Source organism: Schistocerca piceifrons, chromosome 2 (genome assembly GCF_021461385.2).
Source record: "Schistocerca piceifrons isolate TAMUIC-IGC-003096 chromosome 2, iqSchPice1.1, whole genome shotgun sequence".
Lineage (NCBI taxonomy): Eukaryota > Metazoa > Arthropoda > Insecta > Orthoptera > Acrididae > Schistocerca > Schistocerca piceifrons.
The window spans coordinates 604,966,407-604,993,405 of NC_060139.1; the positions used below are offsets into that span (position 1 = coordinate 604,966,407).

General features: G+C 42.0%; 1 protein-coding gene across 1 annotated transcript in view; it reads left to right on the forward strand.

Moving 5' to 3' along the window:
* Positions 1 to 24,995, forward strand: part of LOC124775652 (odorant receptor Or2-like) — a 37,572-nt gene extending 12,577 nt beyond the window's left edge. The window contains exons 4-5 of the mRNA XM_047250479.1: positions 10,733 to 10,939; positions 24,924 to 24,995. Coding sequence (XP_047106435.1) covers positions 10,733 to 10,939; positions 24,924 to 24,995 — 279 coding nt within the window. The remainder of the gene's footprint in view (positions 1 to 10,732; positions 10,940 to 24,923) is intronic.
* The last annotated feature ends 2,004 nt before the right edge of the window (positions 24,996 to 26,999 follow it).

A 26,999-nucleotide genomic window follows, 5' to 3' on the forward strand; every position in this document is an offset into this window, starting at 1 on the left:
AGCATTAATAATTCCGTTGCGTAGATTTTTAGTCCAACATTTTTCTGCATCAAGACTAGTTATGATGCAGTTAACTTCAGTCACGAACACAGGGTTTTCGCAAGACTCATTCTTATGAGATGTTGTCACAATTGGAGCGCAAATTCTTAGGAAGAACAATTTTAAGATTTTGTAAATGATTCGATTTGGCCTTTTTGATTTTCAGTCTTTCTTCGTATGGTCTCTAGGAAGCAAAGTCTAGCATAAATTTTGCTCCGGCGTCGTAGTATTTCTTGTCACACTTCGATAAATGTGCACTTGTAACAAATAAAAACTGCTGTACGGTACTGTATCGCCCACAAGTCCATAACTGCGGTCTCATTCCTTACAGCTCTTCGAAGTCTAATTGAGTCATATAGCCACAAACTTTTCTCTCCATAGTGAAAAACGAGTAATCTAGGTAATGGACTTCGTAAGGTCGTAGCTTTTTTCTCGCGTTTTTATATATCAGGGCACGCTGGCTAGCAAGAGTAACTTCACGTCGTTTAAGCTTGCTCTCGATAGAACTGCGAACAAAGTCACACTCCATCTGAGTATGAACATCCTCCAAAGCCTCCTGCGTAACGCGTTTCTTTTCTGGTGTAAGGCAAACTTGATGCATCCTTCCGTTCCCTCGAACCACTAACAAGGTTCTCTAAATTACACGGTGTTAAGTTGTGAACTATCAACTTTGTGTTATAATAAACTGCACTTGCATTTAAAAACGAAGCTACTTTGACGGCCTGTAATTCCAACGTGTTCCCCGAACAGCTTCCGCTGGGCATCTTTCTTATGTAGATGATTTTGTGCCTCTTCGCTTCCTATGTGCAGCTTTGTCTGTTCGTCTCGTTATGTGTACAGCTTCCACATGTTTTCGGTCAAGTTTCCGAGCCTGTAACTACAACACAAGTCGCATTGGTGGAAAATAAGCTAATGTGTCTCGACCTAAAGGTGAAAGCTTCTTCATTTTGTATTTTTTATTCTAGAGTCCATACAGATATTGTTTGCAATGTAGAATAGCATCAAGACTGAGTTTGAGGAGGATTTCGTGCAGCAATGCGATGACACTTTTGGGAGGCAGCCTAAGGATTATTGTATGAAGAGTCTCTGAACTTAGATCTTGGTTTGTTTATTCGAAAATACGTGGAATTAACCTGTCATATCTGATGGTTCTTTCGTTAAACCCATGGTTATTGACTTTTCAAGTTTTCCCACCTCAGTTCTGAGATGATAAATCAACGTGCCTCTTTTCCTAGTTTCGCCAGCTATCTTCCCTGGACGTTTGGTTTGAATTTTGTCCACCAGACGGATTACGTCAATCTCCCTCTGATCCTATGGCATCGTTTACCCGAATGTATTAAATACCGCACATACTTCTAGACACTTACTATGAACGTATTTCTCACACATCTTCAACAAAAGGCCGGACCTAATGTTCGTGACTATCTTGGATTATTAAAAGTAATTTTTCTGCTTCGACGTTTTTATATTCAATATATGCTTGTTCACGCATTCTCAGAACTATGTTGGCGTTTCTCCTCAGTCTTCGTGGCTTCCTTTACTTCCTTTACCTGTATCTGCTAAAGTCACTATCAAATTCTTGGCCTTCCATTTCCACATAATTGTTTCCGTCATTTTCCAGTAAATTATCTGAATTAATTTGTGCACAATCAGCATCAATGTGTAGCAGTGAGCGTGGAGATGTACTCTCATATGCAATGGCAACTGTGACTGGTGTTTAATTTGAGGATTTCTAGACAAAAAAAAAATAGTAAATAAACGTAATCAAAATTGAAGCTCAAATTCACATGTTTACAATAAAGACGATATCAATAACGTCATTAATAATAACGACAAGAAAAATTACTTTCGTCGTTATATGATCCAGGCAAAGTTACGGAGAACCACACATACAAAATTAATTCGTCTTTTGTGCATGTAACTTTACTGTTAGTACTGTTCTTACCTGTTATTCGTTCTGGGTTTACAGGAGAACCTATAATCCTACAAATAAGTGGGTATTCTAAAAATTTTGGCAGTTATAACTAAGGCACAGAATGAGTGAAGTGCGGCGTTTTGATTTACATAATAATCAAACACTTGTGGTACTAACAGTTTCCATACTTTTAACGGACTGCTGTTAATGCGAGGTAAATAACAAAATAGTTTTCTTACTGCTGTCATTCTGAGGAAGGAATCTCCGTTTCCATACGTTGATTTCAGCCAAGGAACAATTTCTTCCCAGTAAACAGATAGTCTTGTACCATGCTGTCCTTTTTTATGAAGTGAAGTTACTCGCAAGGAATCGCATTTGAAAACTGCGAGATACGTGGTAAGCAATAACAGTGTTCTGTGGCTTCCCGCACTTTTAGGTTGACACGGTGTTGTTTACCACACCCAGAACAGTCTAGTCACGGACTGTTTCATTCTGTTGTAGTCACGGGGTGTTCCCTTTACTTTTTCGCTATTTCACAAACGCTACATTGTTCTAGTTCATTTCCCTTGTAAATAGCTAAAAATTCGGCGTTATGGCGGTAAGAGCAGCTAAGCCGAGAGTCAAGGATCAGTTGACTGAACAAAGGCGAAATCGACAAATATTCCGTGACACAGTACTGTTTCTTCACCGACGATATGCTATTTCACCGAAGGATTCAGATTTCAGCCGATACCTGCGGACTGAGGCTTGAGGGAGACGCGAATGTGGAGAAAGCTGTCAGCAGAGGTTGTAAACCCTCGATGTGTATAACACATAGCGTGTGTATGTGTGGCTGCCTGGTGTTGTGTCCGCAGTGGAATTCTCACGCCTATAAACGATTAACCTCACCCTCCCGTTGGCAAACTACAAATAGGGATTTCCATAAAACGAAGTATCGAGTTGTGCTTTAGTTCAAATTAACACATCAAACCAATCATTCTCACTGGGTTGCTACTCGAATGAATTATAGCGAGACACTATAACTTGTTTCTTCTTAAGAAACATGTAGAATGCAAAAAAGTACAAATATAAAACACACAATATCGAATTCTAACCTATATGTAATTTCGAGATTGGCGACGCGTATATTTGACTTTAGGACACCCTCCCTCCCCGTTATTAGACGGACCCAAAGTTGGCTCATACTGATTAGTGCTGAGAAACAGAGAACCTACAACCCGACTGGAACTTTCAACAAAAACCTGAGTGGGCCAGGAAATGGAACTCAACACATGTACTGTGACTGCTTCCCTATCGCCAAACTGGAGAACGCATATCACCTGTTTAAGTACGGAGAGCAGTTGTACTGCGCCGATGATACGCTAGTGGTGGCGCTGACCGCTGCGCAGATGATGCACATGGCGTCCCTGCAATTCTCTGCCTCATTAGTGAACGCAGTATGCCGTCCGCCACCTCCTAGACCGGAAATTATTCCAGTGCAAGACAGAACACGAGCCGAGATTTCTGTTTGCTCACTGGCCAGGAACAGAAATTCGACTCAAGCATTCTTCGGTAAAGAAGCACCCCTTAGATGGTCGTCAGTGCAGTAAACAGAATAACTCTCCCTCAAAGAAACGACTTGCGCGCTCCTCATGTTGAAATCAACACTTCATAAATTTCGACCGCCAGCTCCTCCGCTATGGCTATCGCCAGGGAAATCCCATCTAGTGATATTTAGATGCCGACCGGTGTGGCCGAGCGGTTCTAGGCGCTTCAGTCTGGAACCGCGCGACCGCTACGGTCGCAGGTTCGAATCCTCCTTCGGGCATGGATGTGTGTGATGTCCTTAGGTTAGTTAGCTTTAAGTAGTTCTAAGTTCTAGGGGACTGACGACCTCAGATGTTAAGTCCCATAGCGCTCAGAGCCGTTTGAACCATCATTTGGTATTTAGATGCAAATGGTCTCAGTCACTGCCGGCAGGGAAGCCCCGTCTTTTTCGCCATGCGCCGCCCTTAGCTGGACATAAGATCTCTATATTAGGGGTCCAGATGACGAATCTCAGCGGTCGTTCTATAAAACCTTACCTCCAACTACATGGATCACGAATCGGCCTGCCAATCGCCTGAAGTTCATACTCCCTTCAGAAGAATTTCTGGAAGGCTCCATTTCCCATCTTTAACGCGTCTCTGCTTTCTTCAGTTGGAGACGTGCTCTGGCGCTGCCCGTAAGAAGATTCCAAAGAGATAAGGTCGAGAGCATCGTATGTGACCCCGCGCATTCCTTCGCACTAAAAGGATGTCTTTGCTCGTTCTTTCACCCCTGATGCTCTTTTTTCGAAGTATGCCATTCTGAAATTTTTTTCGTCTCTCCGGCGAGCACCTCTCGCCTACTGTGTACCCACTACTGGGGATCTGCGCCTGTAGTACCTTAAGTCACCGACGTCACGCACTGTTATCTTCCAGTGCAAAAAAATGCCTGCTCCTCCTTAGCTGATAGCGGCTTTTAAAGAACGCTGTCACTGCTCATGCAAAATTAACTCCCATACATGTAGTGTAACGGGAACTGTGGTGCTACCCAGTAATAGCCAATGAACTGATTAATCCGATTTTCCACCGTAAATATACTGAAGAGCAAAAGAAACTGGTACACCTGCTTAATATCGTGTAGTGCCCCCAAAAGCAAGCAGAAGTGCTGCAACACGACGTCGCATGGACTCTACTAATGTCTCAAGGAGTGCTGGTTGGAACTGACACCATGAATCCTGCACGGCTGTCCATAAATCCGTAAGAGTACGACAGATTGGAGATCTCCTCTGAACAGCACGTTGCAAGCCATCCCAGATATGCTCAATAATGTTCATGTCTGGGGAGTATGGTTACAAGTTGAAGCGTTTAAACTCAGAAGAGTGTTCCTGGAGCCACTCTGTAGCAATTCTGAACGTGTAGGGCGTTGCATTGTCCTGTTGGAATTGCAAAAGTCCGTCGGAATGCACAGTGGATATGAACGGATGCAGGTGATCAGATAGGATGCTTACGTATGTGTCACCAGTCAGAGTCGTATCTAGACGTATCAGTGGTCCCATATCACTCCAACTGTACACGACCCACACCATTATACAGCCTCCACCAGCTTGAACAGTCCCCTGCTGAAATACAGGGTTCATGGTTTCATGAGGTTGTCTCCACACCCGTACACGTCCATCCGTTCCACGCAATTTGAAACGAGACTCGTCCAACTAGGCAACAAGTTTCCAGTCATCAACAGTCCACTATTGGTGTTGGAGAACATGCTGGCCACTCTAGTCGAGCGATGTCGTTAACCTGAAGGATGTGCACGATGGGGCGCGAATTGTCGTCCATGCAGTCGAATGTCTCGCCAATATGCTCCCGATATGGTTGCACTATCGGTCGGAGGAGGGCATTCACGTATCGTACAGCCATTACTCCGCCTTCTATGACCACTAGCGACGTACGTCTCCCCCACATATCCCCACATAATGGCACCCCAAAACAGCAGGAAACCTTCAGTATATCGCTGGACAGTATGTCTAGGGCGTCCAGCTTGACCGGGTTGCCTCCAAAAACGCATCCTACGATTTTCTGGTTGAAGTCATATGCGACGCTCATCGGTGAAGAGAACGTGATGCCAGTCCTGAGCGGCCCACTCGGCATGTTGTTGAGCCCATCTGTACCGCGCTGCATAGTGTTGTGGTTGCAAAGATGGACCTCGCTATGGACGTCGGGAGTGAAGTTATGTATCATGCAGCCTACTGCGCGCAGTTTAAGTGGTAACACGACGTCCTGTGGCTGCACGAATAGCGTTATTCAAGATGGTGGCTTTGCTGTCAGGGTTTCTCCGTGCCATAATCCGTAGTAGCGGTCATCCACTGCAGTAGTAGCCCTTCGGTGGCCTGATCGAGGCATGTCATCGACAGTTCCTGTCACTCTGTATCTCCTCCATGTCCGAATAACATCGCTTTGGTTCACTCAGAGACGCCTGGACACTTCCCTTATTGGGAGCCCTTGAAATGTTCAAATGTGTGTGAACTCCTAAGGGACCAAACTGCTGGGGTCATCGGTCCCTAGACTTACACACTACTTTAAACTAACTTATACTAAGAACAACACACAGACCCATGCCCATGGAAGGAGTCGACCCTCAGGCGGGAGGAGCCGCGCTGTCCATGACATGTCGCCTCAAAGCGCACGGCCACTCCGAGCGGCCTGGGAGCCCTACTTGGCACAAAGTAACAATGCGAACGCAATCGAACCGCGGTATTGACCGTCTTGGCATGGTTGAACTACAGACAACACGAGCTGTGCACCTGCTTCCTGGTGGAAGGACTGGAACTGATCGGTTGTCGGACCCCCTCCGTCTAATATTCGCTGCTCATACATGTTCGTTTACATCTTTGGGGCGGGTTTAGTGACATCTCTGAACAGTTAAATGGACTGTGTCTGTGATACAATACCCACAGTCAACGCCTGTCTTCAGGAATTGGGGGAACCGGGGTGATGCAAAACTTTTTTGATGTGTGTATGTTATATTAACCAATGAACAGCAGCCACTAGCTACAAACTTTGTTTTAATTTCAATTTCTTTAGAAAGTTAATACAATTCATCTTATTTGCTACAATCTCAAATTCAATTTGTTGTGTGTAACATTTTTCATCAACGGTCTTCATTTAAGTATTTTTTTTATAATACTTAATTTTTATTATACTTACAAAGTTTTTGGAACATGCATAGGAAAAATTACAGGCAAAAGAGGGATGGGGGAGAGGGCCCAGTGCTGATCGTTCTCCTAGGGACGCATGACCATCTTGGTACAGTTCACAACTCTCACTTTTTTATTATTTGTGACTAATGCTTTTCTTCGTGTTCATTTGAGCATAACCAATCGTAACGATTAGTCACTCGACTGCGAGCGAGATCATTCCGACTGTATTCAAGCTACAGTTTACAGGATGTGTTTCGCTGCACACCAGAGTAGAAACTGAGATGGCCACTGAAAATACTTCGTGCACGGATATATTGATTACCTAGTTCGTGTTCCTTTATTTACATTTGTTGAAGTGCTGTTAGAGTGCAGTACTTCTCTTTTAATAACATAATGCTATGTGTCAATCGAAATATCACTCAGACAAATGTTCGTAAGAGATTTTAGCGATTCTTACGGCGTAGAGATGTAGATGTAAGAGCCAGTCGTAATCTTGCAGCTATTAGTGATGCTTTCATAGTCCATCCCGTCTTTTACTCGGGCAGTGTTTGTGTAACAGGAAACTTTTTTATAACACGTAAAAGTCTGTGGCACTTGAATTTTTCTCGTCAGTCTATAATTACACTTGCTGAAACCTAGGTCTCCTTCAAAACGACGTAATGGATCGAGTGTACGTTTTATTGTACCTACTACAGTCTGTCATTTCCGTGCACCCATTGTTCAGCAGTGAGGGTCAACTTCATCAGTACTTCAATCCAAAAAACCAAACACGTTACGACAGTACACCATGTAGCCACTGCGATTATGTTAAACCCACAAAGAGGGAGTGATGGACTCCCATTAAATGTCAATACATTTATTCAGACAGTATTTCCTCAAGATTTACAAGCAATGAACCAACCACCAGTGACAATATTGGCACAGCAACGGAATGTCGGAGAGAAGGCCGAACTACTGAACTCGGTATTCCATTTCGGCCTTCCGAAATTGTTTCACCCTTACTTGAATCATCGTACGAATGTTGAAATGGCAGACATTGCTATGGTCAATCGCGGAACAGAAAAGCAAATATAATCACTTATAATGGTGGAAAGGCATCCGCATCAGATGCGATACCTAAAAGAGTCTACAAAGATTATGCTAAAGAATTTGCTCACTTTCTAGCAGCAGGTTATGGCAGGTCACAGGAGCAACGAAGGGTACTTAGCGACTGAAAGAAAGCACAGGTCAGTCCCATCGTAAGACAAATGTACATAATTATAGGCCTATATGGTTGAGGTCAATCTGTTGTAGAATTATAGAACGTGTTTTATACTCAAGAATTATGACGTTTTAGGAGAACGAAAATATCCTCTATAAAAATCAACATGGATTCCAGAAACAGAGATCTTGCGAAACCCAGCTACCTCCGTTCCTACATGAGATCCATAACACTGTAGACAACGGCGCTCTGGCTGATGCCGTGTTCCTTGACTTCAGGAAGGCATTTTACACCGTCTCACACTGCCTCTTACTGGAAAAATACCAGCTTACTGCGTGTAAGGATAGACCTGCCACTGGATTCAAGACCTCCTTGCACACAGAACTCAACATGTTGCTCTTAACGGAATATAATCTACAGTGGTATAGGTAATTTCCGGAGTATACCAAGAAAGTATGATGTGATCATTACTGTTTACGGTGTATATAAATGATTAGTAGAAAGCGTTCGAGTCGGCCGAAGTGGCCGTGCGGTTAAAGGCGCTGCAGTCTGGAACCGCAAGACCGCTACGGTCGCAGGTTCGAATCCTGCCTCGGGCATGGATGTTTGTGATGTCCTTAGGTTAGTTAGGTTTAACTAGTTCTAAGTTCTAGGGGACTAATGACCTCAGCAGTTGAGTCCCATAGTGCTCAGAGCCATTTGAACCATTTTTTTAGAAAGCGTCCGAAGCTGTTTGAGACACTACGCAGATGATGCGTTGTCTCTAAGAAACTAGCAGCGCCAGAAGAGAGTATCGATTTGCAGAATGACGTCCACAACTACGCTATTGATGACAAGTTGTTGGGAACATTATCTGAATACAGGGTGGCGCAGAATAACGAGTTGAAAAGTGTTTGCCTACTGTGATTTAATCGTATGCCGTAAATAATTCTCCTCGTGGCATTGCTGTATTACAGCTCTGAAAATTATATACCTCACTGACTGATGTCTCAGTTCACATTTCAGAATGGAAGCATCTTCATTGGAACAGTGGTACATGGAAGTCGCACGTTCAAGCTGCTGTTCACCTTCATCGCCAGTAAGTTATTGTTTGGTGCGCAATCTGTGCAAAATGCATTACCGGACCCACCTTTTTGAGGAACTTGTCACAGACGATAAATACAGACGAGTCCTGGAACATGAATTCGTACGACGCCGAATGCTCCGAAACTACTTGTTCATGCAGGATGGAGCACACCCACGTCGTCTGCAGATGTCTTCCGTTTTCTTCTGGCGACATTCAGACATCGGATCGATGCCCTGTACACCTTTGCGTTCATTGGACATGGTGTGGGATGGTGCCCTTATAGACACGATCTAATTTCGTTGATTATATCTTATGTGGTTAGCTGAAGGGCAGAGTCTTGAAAGATGATCCTGAAACACTCCACGACCTTTCCAGAGAAATATGTGCAGCCGAAGATGATGTTCTTCAGAAGTCATCACGGAATTCAGTCACGGAATTTAGTTAAAGGATCTATACAATCATTGCTGAAAGTGGAAACCACTTTGGAAGCCTTCTGTATCAAATTTCAGATTGACTGCTAGAGCAAAGCGATAAAAAATTATTACGTCATAGCAGACAAAATCTTTCTAACACCTATTTGCGTCACTCTGTATGTACGAATGGCTGTAAGTGGAATGATCATATAAACAAATATTAGGAAAATAGTAGTAGTAAAATCAGATGGCAGACTATGATCCTTAGGAAGAATGTTCAGAAAACGTAACTCAACCACGAAGAAAGTTGCTCACAAGGCGCCAGTTCGACTGATTCTTGAGTGCTGTTCATCATTCTGGGCTCCTTACTAGGTACGACTGATAGAAGGGATAGAAAAGATGTAATAAAGAGCGGGGCGTTTTGTCAAGGCGCTACTTAGTCGGCGCGAGAGTATTACAAGAGATGCTCAACCAACTCTAGTGGTATAGTTTACAAGAGAGGCGTCCTGCATCACGGAGAGGTTTACTAACGAAATTTCGAGTGAGCACTTTCCAGGAAGAGTCAGACAAGGTATTACTTCATCCTTCATACCCGTCACGAAATGACTAGCAAGACAAAATTGGAGAAACTGGAGCCAATATAGAGGCTTACCGACTATCATTCTTCCCGCGCGTCATTACTAGTGAAGCTGCGAAGAGGGGATCAGTTCGTAGTACCAGAAATAACAGTCGGCCACACACGGTTAGGTGGCTTTCGGAGTATGATATAGATTTCATTGTACGTAACAGTAACATCCTCATCAACACTTATTTTGTCATTTCTATGGTGCGTTTTGTATCTGAATAATTTTAGCCCTTCTATTTCCATGCCAGCCTCGCTAAATCAATATAAAACTATAAGCGTGATTTGTTGCAAACAGTCAGCAATCTAAGAGGGACCCCAATGATCATTTTCATTTAATTAACTTTCCATATAATTTGCCTTCAGTATAATTTCAAATAATGGAAAATATGAGTCAGAAAACGTTTTGTAGCAATGCAGTATATCTCGATTGAAGCAATAAGAATGACATCATAAGCCAGCATTACAATGCAAGCTGCCTCAAGCTGCCTCCGCTGAAGGAGGGAGAGTGTGGGGAGGGTGACAGTAGTAGCGGTTCAGATATATGTTTTCACTTGTGCTGTAGCTGTAGAGTAGGAAAACAGATCGTAAAATTTTTCTTACTTACTTGAACCACATGACACCTCAGACATTAAATGAAGCTGTAATCTTGTAACTCTGGGAGAAAAAAAAGAACACCCAATTGTGAATGTGGATATTTAGCAACAGAGTCTCGATTAATAGCCAGAATGTAAACACTATGAAATCTCGACTTTTTCGCGAGAAACTTAATTCTAGGTGCTGGCATCATCTGCGACTGACTGTGTTCCTCCCTTGCCTTCTCGCCAGGGGGAGGCGGTGTCCGCAGCCGCCTACAACAGTTCATGGTTCGACGCAAACGCTCGCTTCAAGCGCAGCATGAGGATCCTGATGTGCCGTGCCCAGAAGCCACTGTTGCTCACAGCGGGACGCATGTACCCCATCAGCAGGGCTACATTTGTATGGGTAAGTTCCACAGCTGCCAGCCGCCGCGTTGTAGAAAGACATTCGTGGAAAGTCAACAGCTCCTCCTCGCCCTCGGAAAATTATAAACACAAGCAAGAGCTCCAAAATTAAATCTACACTTAGTCTCTGTCTTGTCACTCCTCTGCTGTTCGGCGACCACTGCATTCTGTAACACAAGCCTTTTGCAATCTAATGCTTACAACATGTTTAACTTTTATGACCCGCAAAACAAAAACTCTTATCGTTCGCTTAACGACAATTTCTGTCATCATCACTCACGTATATGATAGTTTATATACGTTCTTCAAATTGCAGTGTGTTTCAATAAAATTGATCTACGAGTCTATATCTTCTACAGTTTTAACTCGTCCCAAAATTAATCATCCATCGTACAAGGGTATTTGTTTTACATAAATGCAAATATAAACTTGGATAAAAATATGGAACTACCGCGAGAAATGCGTGGTTTAGCATGAATGAAGATGCTAGCCAAGCAAACAGGTAGCGCTGTTGCATCTGAGCACGAAAAGCACTTGTGCAATGTCCTCAGTATGTTGAAAGTGTCACTGCTGGTTAGGACAGTCTTCTGTATAGTTGTGAGGCCATTACGTCGGAATTAAGCGAGTTCGGAACGTTAGCCAGTTGTTCACGTTCGTATGGTGCATGCTTCCCTAACCAAGGTAGCCTCTGTTTGGTGCTTCGAGAGTCACCGTATCGAAGCTCCATACGGGATACACGGAAAGCGGAAAGCCACAATCCGCCAAGTCTCAACGTGGACGAATGTGTGTGTTGATTGATCGTGACAGGCGGTGATTGAAGAGGACTGCAACGACAAATAAGACGACGACAGCTGCGAAACTTACTGTAGAACTGAATGTCGCACTCGTTAACTCACTCAGCACCAAGGTAGCACAAAGCGAGCACCATAAGCAAGGAATTAGAGGCGAGCTGAAACTCTAAAACAAGTGATGCAAATGCTTGTAACAGGTGCCAAATCATGAAACCTGAACTAGCGAGCAATGGAGCAATGTCATTTGATCGTACAAGTCTTGTTTCTCACTATTTGCAACACTTGGTCGAGTTTACATCCCAAGAGTGAAACATGACGGGGTTTTGGTGATGATTTGGTCAGTCAAATTGTGGTATTCCATGGGTCTCTACAAGCATTATGTGATCATTTCGGCTGATCAGCTCCATCCCATGATACAATGTTCACCATTGATGATGCTATGTTCCAAGACGCCGCTCCCATCGCCCAGGACTAGTTTTGTCAGTATGAGAATGAACTGCCGCGATTCCCCTGGCAGGTACAGTCACTAAATCGCAATATTGCTGAACCTATGCGGTTTATTTTGGAGAGAAGAGTGCGTGGTCACTACCCACCTCCATCATCCTTACCTGAACTTGCCACTATTTTGCAGAAACAACGGTAAGTTTCCCTTGAAAAGCGTGTAGGACCTGCCTTTACTCATTCCGAGACGACCTGAATATCTTTTAAATGCCCAATTTTTTCTGACTCACTGCTACGCACGGTAATGCGCTGTTCTTCGTGTATCTGTATTTTTGTCCATCCCCTGCACAAACTTTCAGGCCCAAAGGTTTCATTCAATGTTCACAAGAACTGCATGTGCCGAGAAGGGGAAACATTTAGCTTAGTGAGGACTGTACCCTCAATTTTAGGCAAAAGAAGTACAAATGTAAAAAGAAAAAAAAGACTTATATGGGTGGGAGGATGCAAATGGCTTATGTGATGTTGCAGCAATAGGAACACATCAGTCCCTGCACCTGATGTGCGACCAACGTCCACAGGCGGTAGTCAGACAAGTCGTTTAATTTTGTACGTCTAGAGTTACTGCGTTCACATGTATTGCTACGAAGAGCTGCAGCCCACCCAAAGTTTTTGGAATGAGAGACGTATAGACGAATTCATTCATACACAATAAGAAAGACACCGCATACTTCGAGATAAAGGCAACACTGGAGGCCCATATTGCAGTACGAGATCTGTAAGCCTCTTGTGATTGATCTGACGTTGAAGCAGCTGATAGTTAAGAAATGCAATTACATGCAGGTACCTGTCCGGCGATTCTCCATCCCGTTGAAATAAGAACTTTTCGGTATGTTCTCTCAATTTTGGAAAAAGGCATTTTACAGCACACCAAGCTACGTTACTCCTGTAACGGAGGGAGCATGGCAAACTCACCAGCGACATCCCTACCGCCAGTAAATGGAACGGTACCTTACAACTCGCACAAACTAATCTTCTGTATGACCTCTACAGTTTGATGCGTAAGTTAAAATGCATCCCAAGTTTCTATCTTCAATCATTTGGCAGTTCTAGTATAAAAGGATCAATCATTTTCAGACATTTTCTGTGTAAAAGAAAGTTTCTGCCTCCTTTCACCAGTAGGACACATTTTCATAAGATAAAACGAATACTTAATTTGTTTTCCAACAATTTTTAGCTTTCCTCGTATATTCGCGCCTTTCCTGAGCCAAAATAACTTGAGAGCTATAAGTGTGACAGCTGCGAAAAATAATGTGTTTACGAAAGACAAATAAATGGACAACGTGAAAGCTTGCTTATAACGTTATGAGAGATGTACAACGCAGGCAAGGCCAATGACGACTGTGACTAAATCCGAAGGGAAGTTTCTCTTTGTGAGTGGATCGACAAAGCTAATTCGGTGGGAGGAATAGGTGGGGGAAGTCAGTATCGTGTAATACAAGTACATGTACGACTGCAGACAATCGCAATGAGAAGTAAAAACATGCATCCAGACAGACAAGTGGTGTTCACGATCAGCAGCGCGTTGTACACGAGGATGGGCGGCCACGGTCGTTAGTTCTGCACCGGAGGACACCCAAGAGCGAACCCCTGCGGCCTCGGAGAATCGCCAGCAGCCGTCGGCAGAATGGCTGGCCGGGAATATGGCGTACGTTAATTAGCTCGCTAATGAACACCGCCGGTGCAGCTGTTTGAAATGGACCAAGAGTAACTTCTCTTTCAACATACGCCGAGCAATCGAAGATTTACAAAAACGGGTAAAAGAGAGAGAGAGAGAGAGAGAGCAGCGTATGGGTAACAGACGGAACAAAATTCTGCATCACAGGATAGGAGCACCGCTGGTTACCAAAAGAGGGTGTAAAACAGGCAACGTTTGATGTTAGCACAAACTCGAATTAGACCATCACATTTCTATAGTCACTACATCCGGAAACGCTTAATGTAGTAAACCCAGGGAAAACCTATTGTTTATGGCCATATGTAGCTTTTAAATTCGCTCTTGCGGCATGGGAGTCTAGAGTCTGTACCACTCAATTACCTCGTTCTCTGGTACTGATTACCTGCTGATGGATTGCTGATAGGGAGTAGTTCCGTTGACACTTCAGGCTGAAACGGTACTGCTTTATATTAGTCACGGTGAAATAACAAACAAAATCCAGTGAAGGACTGCGGATGTATATAAAATCTGTATTCTTGTAATGAGTGCTACATAAGATTCACTCTTTTTCGTATGACAAGCGAAGTAAACGTGGAAGTCAGACAAAGAAAAATGCTTAAAATACTTGCAATCATCTATCTGAATACTGTGTCCGACGTAGTACTTCACCTATAATCGTGGTAGACGTTCAGTATAAGAGTTAGTATTTATGTTTATAACAGACGTTTTAGTACTAGTTGAAGAAGCAAATTCAACAAGGCCTAGTAATATTTGAGTCAGTAGTAGTAGTAGTAGTAGTGATGAATGCATTTCCAGGATGAAGTTTTCACTCTGCAGCGGAGTGTGCGCTGATATGAAACTTTCTGGCAGGTTAAAACTCTGTGGCGGACAGAGACTCGAACTCGGAATGGAACATTGGAGACTAGGTACTGGTGGAAATAGGCTGTTCAGAGTAGTCATGACTCGTGCTTGGGTAGCTCAGTTGGTAGAGCGCTTGCCGCGAAATTCAAAAGTCGCAATTTCGAGTCTTGGTCCAGCACACAGTTCTAATCTGCCAGGATGTTTCAAAGTATGGAGTTGTATTCATAGTTGTAACAGCACTTCAGTTGATTGATGAAAGGAGGAAGTACAAACAAGTTCCGGGAAAATCAGAAATACAGGAATACAAGTCGCTGAGGAATGAAATAAATAGGAAGTGCAGGGAAGCTAAGACGAAATGGCTGCAGGAAAAATGTGAAGACATCGAAAAAGATATGATTGTCGGAAGGACAGACTCAGCATACAGGAAAGTCAAAACAACCTTTGGTGACATTAAAAGCAACGGTGGTAACATTATGAGTGCAACGGGAATTCCACTGTTAAATGCAGAGGAGAGAGCAGATAGGTGGAAAGAATACATTGAAAGCCTCTATGAGGGTGAAGATTTGTCTGATGTGATAGAAGAAGAAACAGGAGTCGATTTAGAAGAGATAGGGGATCCAGTATTAGACTCGGAATTTAAAAGAGCTTTGGAGGACTTACGGTCAAATAAGGCAGAAGGGATAGATAACATTCCATCAGAATTTCTATAATCATTGGGGGAAGTGGCAACAAAACGACTATTCACGTTGGTGTGTAGAATATATGAGTCTGGCGATATACCATCTGACTCTCGGAAAAGCATCATCCACACAATTCCGAAGACGGCAAGAGCTGACAAGTGCGAGAACTATCGCACAATCAGCTTAACAGCTCATGCATCGAAGCTGCTTACAAAAATAATATACAGAAGAATGGAAAAGAAAATTGAGAATGCGCTAGGTGACGATCAATTCGGCTTTAGGAAAAGTAAAGGGACGAGAGAGGCAATTCTGACGTTACGGCTAATAATGGTAGCAAGGCTGAAGAAAAATCAAGACACTTTCATAGGATTTGTCGACCTAGAAAAAGCGTTCGACAATATAAAATGGTGCAAGCTGTTCGAGATTCTGAAAAAAGTAGGGGTAAGCTATAGGGAGAGACGGGTCATATACAATATGTACAACAACCAAGAGGGAATAATAAGAGTGGACGATCAAAAACGAAGTGCTCGTATTAAGAAGGGTGTAAGACAAGGCTGTAGCCTTTCGCCCCTACTCTTCAATCTGTACATCGAGGAAGCAATGATGCAAATAAAAGAAAGGTTAAGGAGTGGAATTAAAATACGAGGTGAAAGGATATCAATGATACGATTCGCTGACGACATTGCTATCCTGAGTGAAAGTGAAGAAAAATTAAATGATCTACTGAACGGAATGAACAGTCTAATGAGTACACAGTATGGTTTGAGAGTAAATCGGAGAAAGACGAAGGTAATGAAAAGTAGTAGAAATGAGAACAGCGAGAAACTTAACATCAGGATTGGTGGTCACGAAGTCAATGAAGTCAATCTGTCAGTCAAAACTGCTACCTAGGCAGTAAAATAACCAATGACGGACGGAGCAAGGAGGACATAAAAAGCAGACTCGCTATGGCAAAAAAGGCATTTCTGGCCAAGAGAAGTCTACTAATATCAAATACCGGCCTTAATTTGAGGAAGAAATTTCTGAGGATGTACGTCTGGAGTACAGCATTGTATGGTAGTGAAACATGGACTGTGGGAAGACCGGAACAGAAGAGAATCGAAGCGTTTGAGATGTGGTGCTATAGACGAATGTTGAAAATTAGGTGGACTGATAAGGTAAGGAATGAGGAGGTTCTACGCAGAATCGGAGAGGAAAGGAAAATGTGGAAAACACTGATAAGGAGAAGGGACAGGATGATAGGACATCTGCTAAGACATGAGGGAATAACTTCCATGGTACTAGAGGGAGCTGTAGAGGGCAAAAACTGTAGAGGAAGACAGAGATTGGAATACGCCAAGCAAATAATTGAGGACGTAGGTTGCAAGTGCTACTCTGAGATGAAGAGATTAGCACAGGAAAGGAATTCGTGGCGGGCCGCATCAAACCAGTCAGTAGACTGATGACCGAAAAAAAAGAAAAACGGCACTAATAGCAACAGGCGGAAAAGAAGGTAATAAAATTATTTAAAAGAGATTCTAGTAAAGGATACCTACGGATCTTTTTCTGATAGAAGAAACTGAATGTAGTTTACAGAAAGTTATGGAAATATTAGAGTAACACAAGCAAAAATAGGAAAAAGATAAAATAATAGATACTACAGATTTAGCTCACCATTCAATATAGAAAAACGTTCTAAAATGATAGATATAATGATTCACATTAACGTACGTTGTTCAGAAACTGTCGGCTCTTATCAAAAATGCGGACTAGAACAAATAAATAAATAAATATTTCATTTGTAGGGTAACGCAAATTTCTTCTACTAAGCTGATTAAACAGTCCTGTTCGTGATATAACAATGCTAATTGTGACGTATTATGCCCCCTGCATGTAAGTGTAGATCGTTTGTTACAGCTACTGAGGAGCGTAGTAACTTTTATTTTGTTACTTGTTCCATTCAATCTGTCAGTCAAAACTCCCTCCCTTATTGATTTACGAGAATTGTTCCGTGTCAGTTGGACATTTTTGAATTAGATTACATTTTTCTATCACTCAAACTTAAAACCTAAGTAGTTGCGTCAGTAACCCGTCTGGTCTATTCAAAGTATCAGACTACTGTGATACGTAGTTCTGAGTAGACAAGACGGGTGGCTGAAGGAACTACTTAGAACTGAAAATGATCCTGAGTGATCTAAACACCTAAAACAATTTTAAAAATGTGTAACTGAGCCGGAACAATAAATGTGAATTATCTTAAATATTAACACTGTTGCTGAAACTCTCAAGACGAATGTGGTGTCTGTAGTGATTATTTCGTTCATACTGCACTTTGAGTTGACAAGATACGGTGTAAAGAACCAAAGCTAAGGACCTACTGGTCAGTGTTTGGCTTAGAAGGGCTACGAAACAATTATAGTGCAAGTCAGAGAGACGACTACGACTAAAAAATGTTTCATCTTGACTGCACTGAAAACCGTACAAACCAAGTGGGTGGGGTGGCGCATCGGTTAACAATACACTCATATGCGGAAAGACGGCAGCTAAAATCTACTGTATCCTGACTCGGAAATTTAGGTTTTCTGAGGTTACTCTAACTGGCTTATGAGAAATGCTAGGACTCCTTTCCCTATCCTTCCCAATACGAATTAGTGTTTCATCGCTAATCTTCTCATTGTCAATGGGACGTTGTGTCTTAACGTTCCTTTCCTTCGTTTGTTGCTGGATAAATTAATGGTGAATTTTAAATAAAAGCTGAAATAAGTACAGTTGATAGTACAATTACAGTGAGTTTCATTTACATTCATAGATAGTGTTTATCCTAAGTGATGGCTACCATTTTATTACACTGTTCTACATATTTAATTTCCCGTGCCGAAGCAGACAAATAGGCAAAAACTTGCTGTGGGTTACACAGGATGGCCCACCCTTGACACTACGGATATTTGAATATTGAATTGCCTAATGATTTTCGAAATGCAGTTCCTCATGCGTCTAGCTCCAACTGCTACTCGGCGTTCAGAGTCTGTCAGTTCCCATCGAGCGGCCATAATCACTTCGAAAACCTTCTCGCATGAATCACTTGGTTACAAGTATCAGCTCCGCCATTGTATTTCCTTTTTATGTCTTGTGTAGGTGATGCTACAGCCATCTGTATGTGCATATCGCTGTTCCTCATTTGTGGCAGGATGCAGATGTACTTTCAAGTAGTGCTAAACAAATTCCAAGAGAAGTTTCTGAAAAATTTTGCAGAACAATCAGGTGTTGGCAATAAACGAAAATACTGGTAATGCCAAGTTTAGTAAATTATGCTTGTCTGAAGCAAGAAATAGGTAATCTAAAAATTGTTACAATCCCGCCAATCATGAAATGAGGCTGTCTGGCCCTGCGGAGCAGACGTGCGACCTATGTATTGTAGTAGGTATCAAATACGAATGCTTTCGTCACAAGCTACTTTATTTAAAATTAGAACTCGTTTAAGCTTGGCAGCTACCACAACTCTAGAGATGAGAAAATACGGACGAAAGGAAATCAATATATTTTTAAAACAGGAGTATGGACTTATTAAATGTGCGAATAAACTGAACAAAGTGCCTAATGATTGAAGCAGTGACAAGCAGCTGCGTAGTAAATACACAGAACAACAGGAGCAGGTAATGCGTATTTAAGAATAAAATAAGATTTCGAATGATCAGCTGCGGTAGCACTAGTAAAATACAAGTTATAGATAATTGAAAGAATATATATGTACAACGTTAAAAAGAATGTTACACATTATTACACATTATTATGACAGGCAGAGTCCTTTTATTGAATGCTGTACTACACTCCAAAGTAACTATTTTTTAACAGTCAACAAGTCTCCGTAAACAACAGTGAGAACTTTCTACCAGTCATTCAGTTTCTCGGCAACAGAAATCCGCTCTTTGGTCATGGTGCCAATCGTGAACAAATGTGTTAACGTACTCACTGTTGGAAATTCTGCGATTACTGCGAATCACCTCTTCGACTGCCTTGACATTGTTGTCTGTTGTCTACATCGGTGGCCTTCCTTCCCAATCAGAGCCACCCACGACTGCATGGCCTTGGTCCGATTGTTGACACTGTTTCACTTCTGCTGGACGTGACATAGCTTTTGGTTCATGTACCAGTAGAATTTCATGGCGAATCTGAGTGCAATTTAGGCTTCTGGCCCAAAAGAATTTTAGTCTCTCCCGCACTTTATCTATGAAGTATGTTTCCAGTTGTCGCCCCATTTCACTCCCACACTATGATACACATGTTACCATTACCCCACCAGAAATGTGTCTACAGGAAATCTACAACACGTACTCACCTCTGACAATCTGACAGCGCTCCACTCTCGTTGCCGAAGAGTGGGACTACATATGCAATTTATTTCTGAAGTCCACCTAATATATGTAAGAGTTCTCAGGCGCATTTTCTCTGGTTGTTTGGCAGCTATAAGTAATTTCTTTTTTGCATCGTGTAGCTGGAGTCAGTGTACATACTCTAAACAAATGCTGCTCATCACGTCTTTCATGCGACGGCCGACGACGATGAAATGCGTTGGTTTGTTTCCAGTTGCAGAGAAAATTATTTTTGAAGTGGAGTTTTACACAGAGAGGACCCCAAATTAGTCTAGTACGATATTTGTTATAGCGATATGTATTAACAGGAATATTAAATCAAGAAATAGCCAGGAACTTAGTTGCGACAGCATTTCCCTGACAGCTGTCCCCATGCAGAAGCGCGCTGCTCGGTCGCTGTTGGAGTACTGCTTCTCTTAATACATCTATAAAAAGAATATAGCACTAGACTAATATGGCAGCGCTATATCGAATGTGCACGTAAAACTCTGAGTGAGAAATCACTTTGTTTGAAAAGGGAAACAAATCGAAGCATTCGGTCGGCATTGGGCGTCGTATCGAAGACGTCATGAGCAGGATTTGTTTGGGATGACACCACCTAAACACCTATATATTGCGCCGTTTTCGAGTTAATTAGCATAGAATTTAGCCAGTCAAACCCGCCCCCACACTGCAAATACGATGAAGGTTACGCTTCAACGATATGGTTGGAAAAACCTGTAATAACCTCAGTACAGCCCGGATCTTTCACCGTGGAATTTTAACATCTTTGGCAGCCTGAAGAAAGACACACGTTGATGTCTATTTCCGTTGGACGAGGAAGTGTAAGAGTGGGTATGGTTGTGGATCAGCGTTCTACGAAACGGGAGTTGACCGTCTTTTCTCCCTGTGGGATAAATGTCTTAATGCGTGTGGTGGTTTCATTTCAGTGGAACCATTTCATGGTCCCGTTCTGCTGAGTGTTCGGTTTTCATTTGAGTGTGCCTCATCTATACAGGGTGAATTACCTAGAACTTCCATCGCAAATGTTACGGAAATTGAAAGTGTTCTTGATGTTTTATTTTCACAGAATGGATTGGTGGTTATGGGCTCGTCTTGTTAGCAAATCAACAGATTGTAATAATACTTAGAAAGTGTATTTTTTGTGCAAAAATTCATTTTTTAAATGGAAGAATGCCTATCGACATTAAATACTAGAAGTATGGAAAAGTAGAATGTGAGTGGTGTTTGTTGCAGGATTCTAGTGCGAATGGCTTATCAGATATCGTATTTTGAAAAGTTTCTATACCTACACTTCTTTCTGCCATTCAGCCTTAGCAGTTGCAAGGTACGATATTATTATGTTTGCCTACAGTTTTCCTGTGTGTTCCTTTAGTCCATTGAGATTTCCTAGTCAGTTAGTGTGTGACAGTACACCTGAACCTTACCATCACCTGTTACCAAATTAGATTGGGACTCATTCAACCAGACCATAGTCTTCCAGTCACCTAGGGTCAAATCAATAAGGTTTAGAGCCCAGGAGAGGCGCTGTGGCGGTTTTGTGCTGTTAGAAAAGACACTCGCTTCGATCGTCTGCTGCCATAGCCCATTCACGCCAAATTTCGCATCACTGTCCTAACGGATACCTTCATCGTACGTCCCACATTTCTGCTGTCATTTCACGCAGTGTGGCTTCTCTTTTAGCACTGACAAATCTATGCAAATGCCGCTGCTCTGAGTCATTAATTGAAGCCCGTCGGCCACTACATTGTCCGTCTTCTTATTCTCGGCGCTCTTGACACTGTGAGTCTTGAAATATTGAATTAACTAGCGATCTTTGAAACGGAATATCCCACGCGTCTAGCTCCAGCTACCATCCCGCGTTCAAAATCTCTTAATCCCCGTCGTCCACCCATAATTATGTCGGACACATTTTCAAATGAATTACTTAAGTACAAATGACAGCTCCGCCACTGCACTGCTCTTTCATACCTTGTGTACGCGATATGACAGCCATCTTTATATGTGTATACAGCTATGCTATGGCCTTTGTCACTTCAGCGTCTATACGGTTTGGTGCAGGGGATTTGAAACATACACACGCACACAGATATACAGGCTGACTAAGGAGGAACGTCACCTGATTTGTGAGGTGGTTCTACATGTGAAAATAAACCTAAAAAGTCACGTGTCGGATTTTCGATTATTACGGAACTGGAGCATGTAGAAGACTACAAACATCCATGACTGATTATGAAGACAAGTGCGATAATAGTTATCGAGATTCTGTGTAGGTGCTGTGATAGATAGAATAGTGGTGGGATGGATAACTGATCCGTCCTACAAGAAGTGTTCGAAAAGACCTCCACACATTTCAATGTACTTGCGAGCGTGTTGGTGTGTGTGTTGTGTTGCATATCGAACAGCATCTCGGCGGGCTTTAGTGCGGGCAACAGCTTCAGGGATCCGAGCGACAATTTATTCAGGTGTATCCATTCTCACAGCGTACACATCCTACTTTAACCACACCTGTAAACAGAAGTCTAATGCTCTTAGACCAGGTGATTTGGTACTCCATTTAATGGGTCCCCAAGGTGAATCCACCGTCGAGGAAATGTGTTATCCAGATACTGAAATACTTTTCGGGTACAGCGAATCGGTGACACATCATGTTGCAGGTACATTTTCTCTAATGACAAGTTTTTCAAAAGTGTGGATGGGTCTTCTAGCAGGAAACGTGCGTATGCTGCGGCTGTCATGCCATTTGGCTGGCCCCATCACCAGGACATTAGTCATACCACACCAGACATTCACTGAGAACCTAACTTCGAATCTTGTTTCCCAAGTGTCATGTGGGTACTCCATCACCCATGTATGAGAACTGGAGTGCTTAAATACCATTGCGTGTAAATGCAGCTTCGTCTGTAAGTAAAGTTTACAGCCAACCACTCACAAAATGTTATCTGCTTATTGAGTCACATAGATACAGATGTTGCATGGGCTGCACATGGAATGGGTAAAAGCCCTTGGAATGTGCCGTACATCACACTCGTGTCTGTGAAGATAAAGCTGATGCCTAATGCGCTGTGTACTGGTGGTGGGACTCTGTTGCACCATTGCGATAATGTATTCCCTTTACTAAATTGACTGGGCAACCTTACGTTCTGAAATTATGTGTAAACTGGGTACTGTTCTTGATTCAAATAATGTGTGAAAAACCCTGAGAAATACCCTGGCACGGGGGGATCGTCGATAAGGCAATCATCTCAGATATTTAGTCACATCCGCACGGCACTGCCATTACAATATCCGTACACAAACATGTCTGCGTATTCTGCATGGATGGACGTATGCAGCATGTTGGTACTGATGGACACAGTCGATTTGTTCAATTATACAACACTCAAGCACGACACGCACCTGGCCTCACGACTGCTTACTGATCCAACCCATGATTGCACGCTGGGTAAGCATGGAGCTGTTGCCTCTACGTGATGTCACAGACCTGTCATTTGTTGGAGAACCCCAAACCTCTTGTATAATGGATTAGTAATTTGTTCCAATGGTATTCTATCCACTACAGCTCCTGCATAGGATTTCGGTTAGTAATATTCAAAACTGTTTTCATAGACCTGTCATTTGTTGGAGAACCCCAAACCTCTTGTATAATGGATTAGTAATTTGTCCCATTAGTATTCTATCCACTACAGCTCCTGACCAGGATTTCGGTTAGTAATATTCACAACTGTTTTCATAGACCTATCATTTGTTGAAGAAACCCAAACCTCTTGTATAATGGATTAGTAATTTGTCCCAATAGTATTCTATCCCTTACAGCTCCTGCACAGGATTTCGATTAGTAATATTCACAACTGTCTTCATATCCGTTCACAGATCTGCGTAGCCCTCAACCTGCTCCAGTTCAATTGTGTAACGATAGAAAATTGGACATATCTCATAGTTTCTTGGTTTATCTTTACGTGTACAATCACTTCACAAATTATGTGACTGCTCCTGAATCACCCTATGTGTGTTTCTCAATCTCTTTGCATCTAACGTCTGGGACTGCTAAGTCATACGGAAAAACTTTTGTTACAGGTAAAATGTTCACTGATACTTCCCGTCGACGGTAGGCGACCTTTAGCATTCGCCGCTGTGGGATGAGATTTCACCGAACTAGTTGGGTCTGCTAACGTGATGTGCTGCTTAATAGCTGATCCAGGAACTGGCAGATGATTATCAACACGAAAACTTCAAGAATGAGTATCTCTAAGCGGAGAAAGATATTTTAGAAGCGAATAAGGAGCTTTAATTTTGCTCGGCGCAACCCCTTTCACACGGAGCAGGTATTTGGATTATAGCCAAGACGAATTTCATGTGCTCGCAGAAGAGTTCCTACGGACAGTCGCCTCCCAGGGATATAACACATACTAAAGGACCGCCAGGAAGTGTCAGCGAACATTTTGTCTCTAACAAAATTTATTTCCTGTGACGTGGTCTACTAGCCCTAGATGAGTGATGAAAGGACTTTGAAACATGGTGTATATAAATCATGCTTTATATTAAAAACGTAGATAGTAGTAACTCTGAAACATTTCTAAAACATGGTTTCTTTTGTATAAACAATAAATGTAATATGCTTTTTTATTCCAGTCTCTGATCACAAATGAATTCTTTAGACGATGACCGGTTTCAGTCTGTAATGACCATCCTCAGATCTTTTTCACACCATGTTCTAAAGTAATACGGCCATAATGGCATCGGCAAAACAAATAAATATAATCAGCATATGTTTTGACGATGCCATTATGGCCGTATCACTTTAGGACATGGTGTAAAAAAGATCTGAGGATGACCATTACAGACTGAAACCGGTCATCGTCTAAAGAATTCATTTGTGATCAGAGACTGGAATAAAAAAGCATTTTACATTATTGGATCACTGTTTGTATACGCTATTATGTCGCAGTTGGTGAAAATAAATGTAATGTATTGAAGCTATAAGTCAGCTCACTTCACGTAAGAGAACTTAACGTCTAATGTGCGCTTTCGAGTATTCTACCATAAGACAGTAAAATTAAGATGCAGCTGCAGCAGCTCCTGTAGAGTGTATAGCGAGTAGAAGCGGATACCTCCAGTGTTGCAGAGCAGTGTGTGGCGCCTGTTGCAGCTGGTGAACGCCTCGTACAAGTACTACGCACTGCTGCGGCAGCTCCACAGCCGGGACAGCCAGAGGAGCTAGACAGCCGCCGGTCCTTCTTGCTTCCGACGTGCACTCCACCAGCCTGTCGCACACTGACACTCGCAGACCACTCACCACGTCAAGTACCAGCGATAGCTGTATATTACCACAGTTCATAAAAATTTTAATCAACTGATACATCTGCACATGTACTTCACTTTGGTTCCAGCAGTTGTTACTACCTGTTCCATTGCGTTTTGTACTCTCACAATTCCTGTATTAAAATAGTGTAATTTGCTTACAGACGTTGAAGAAAATGTCAAAATTTTTCACCACTTTTGCAAATAATCAATACTAAAAATCTGCCTGTTGTTTTCCTCTCATGATCGATTGTTAGGAAAAATAACAAGAGAAACAAAAAAAATGGTTCAAATGGCTCTGAGCACTATGGGACTCAACATCTTAGGTCATAAGTCCCCTAGAACTTAGAACTACTTAAATCTAACTAACCTAAGGACATCACACACACCCATGCCCGAGGCAGGATTCGAACCTGCGACCGTAGCAGCCTAGCGGTTCCGGACTGCAGCGCCAGAACCGCACGGCCACCGCGGCCGGCAACAAGAGAAACAAATTTCAGTGTCAAACACCTGCTTGTAATTTATTAATTATGGTTTCCATGAGAGTTGCAGATAATATTTTTACTAGTCACTAGTTTCGTACATTTATAACATTATAATTTCTGGAAAGACGAGCATATTAACGCATAATAGACAAATGAAGACACCTGTCAAGTTCTTTATTTACAAGTAAATGCGGGTCGAATATTTAACCAACCAAGAAAACTGCGATGCAGTCAAATAACGTTTTTTACATTGATCTGATGTGAGAGCAAATGTATTATTTACAATCTAACATTTCAAGTACGAGTATATAGGATTTATTTCTCTATTGAAATCTGTGCACAGAAAATGTTTGAAAATTTTATATTTCATGTTTTATTAGTGACATTGTACCTTTTGGTGTAGGTCATGGCCTCAGAATCAACGAAAATGCTCAAAACTGGTCACTGATAAAAATATTATATGCAAATCTGATTAAGACCTTGTAATGTTGTTGCTTTAATTTGTTCTGTAAGCGGTGCTGATATTCAAGACCATAAAAGTGGGTTAAAAGCTGTGAGCTATCTGAGGAAGTTAACCTGGCATTACAGCGCAACTGTTTCACCAGGTATCCAGCCTAGCTTGCCAAATTCCCAACCAGACTAACATTGATTATAATCTTTTAGTACTCATCTTACGATAACCGGTGATATATATATATATATATATATATATATATATATATATATATATATATATATATATATATATACAATTTAAATAAAAAGAAATAAATCAGTTTATATTTGGACATTTATTTTAACATTGATGATTGTTCCGTTAAAATTTCAGCGTATCAAACTTGATTCATAACTAAACTGGTGCCTTATTTAGGATTGTGAAAATGTGAGTTTGTAATCTTACGGAACACATCAAATAGGGAGCCAAGATTGGGAGACTACATACAACACTGCATTCATAAAATAACTCACGAAGAACGTTGAAACATATCCAAGAGGAAATTAACCACAACCTACCGATTCAATTTTCACCCAAAGAAGTTACGTTCGTAGCGCAATCCTGTCCGTCATGGAATTACCACACACTGGTGTACTAAATTCATACTAACACTCTGTGAAATCTTCCCAAAAAGAATAGCTGAGGGCTACTTTGATGCTTACACCACATGCTTCACGTGGTCAACTTGGTTTACACAAAGAGTGTAACTCCACGATAATTTTGATAATTAAAATAAATTACATCGAAACGCAATTCAAAATAAAAACCTCGAACTGGTTACTATCGTCTTATTACTAATCTGATGGGTCAAATAATTGTATAAGCACGTGGTACTGGTCTCACAAAGTACACCCCAAGTGGGTTGAACATAAAGAAAAGTTGCTATATTGAAAAATATTGTCAAGACGAGATGTTATAATCTCACGCACATTCGCATTTAAGA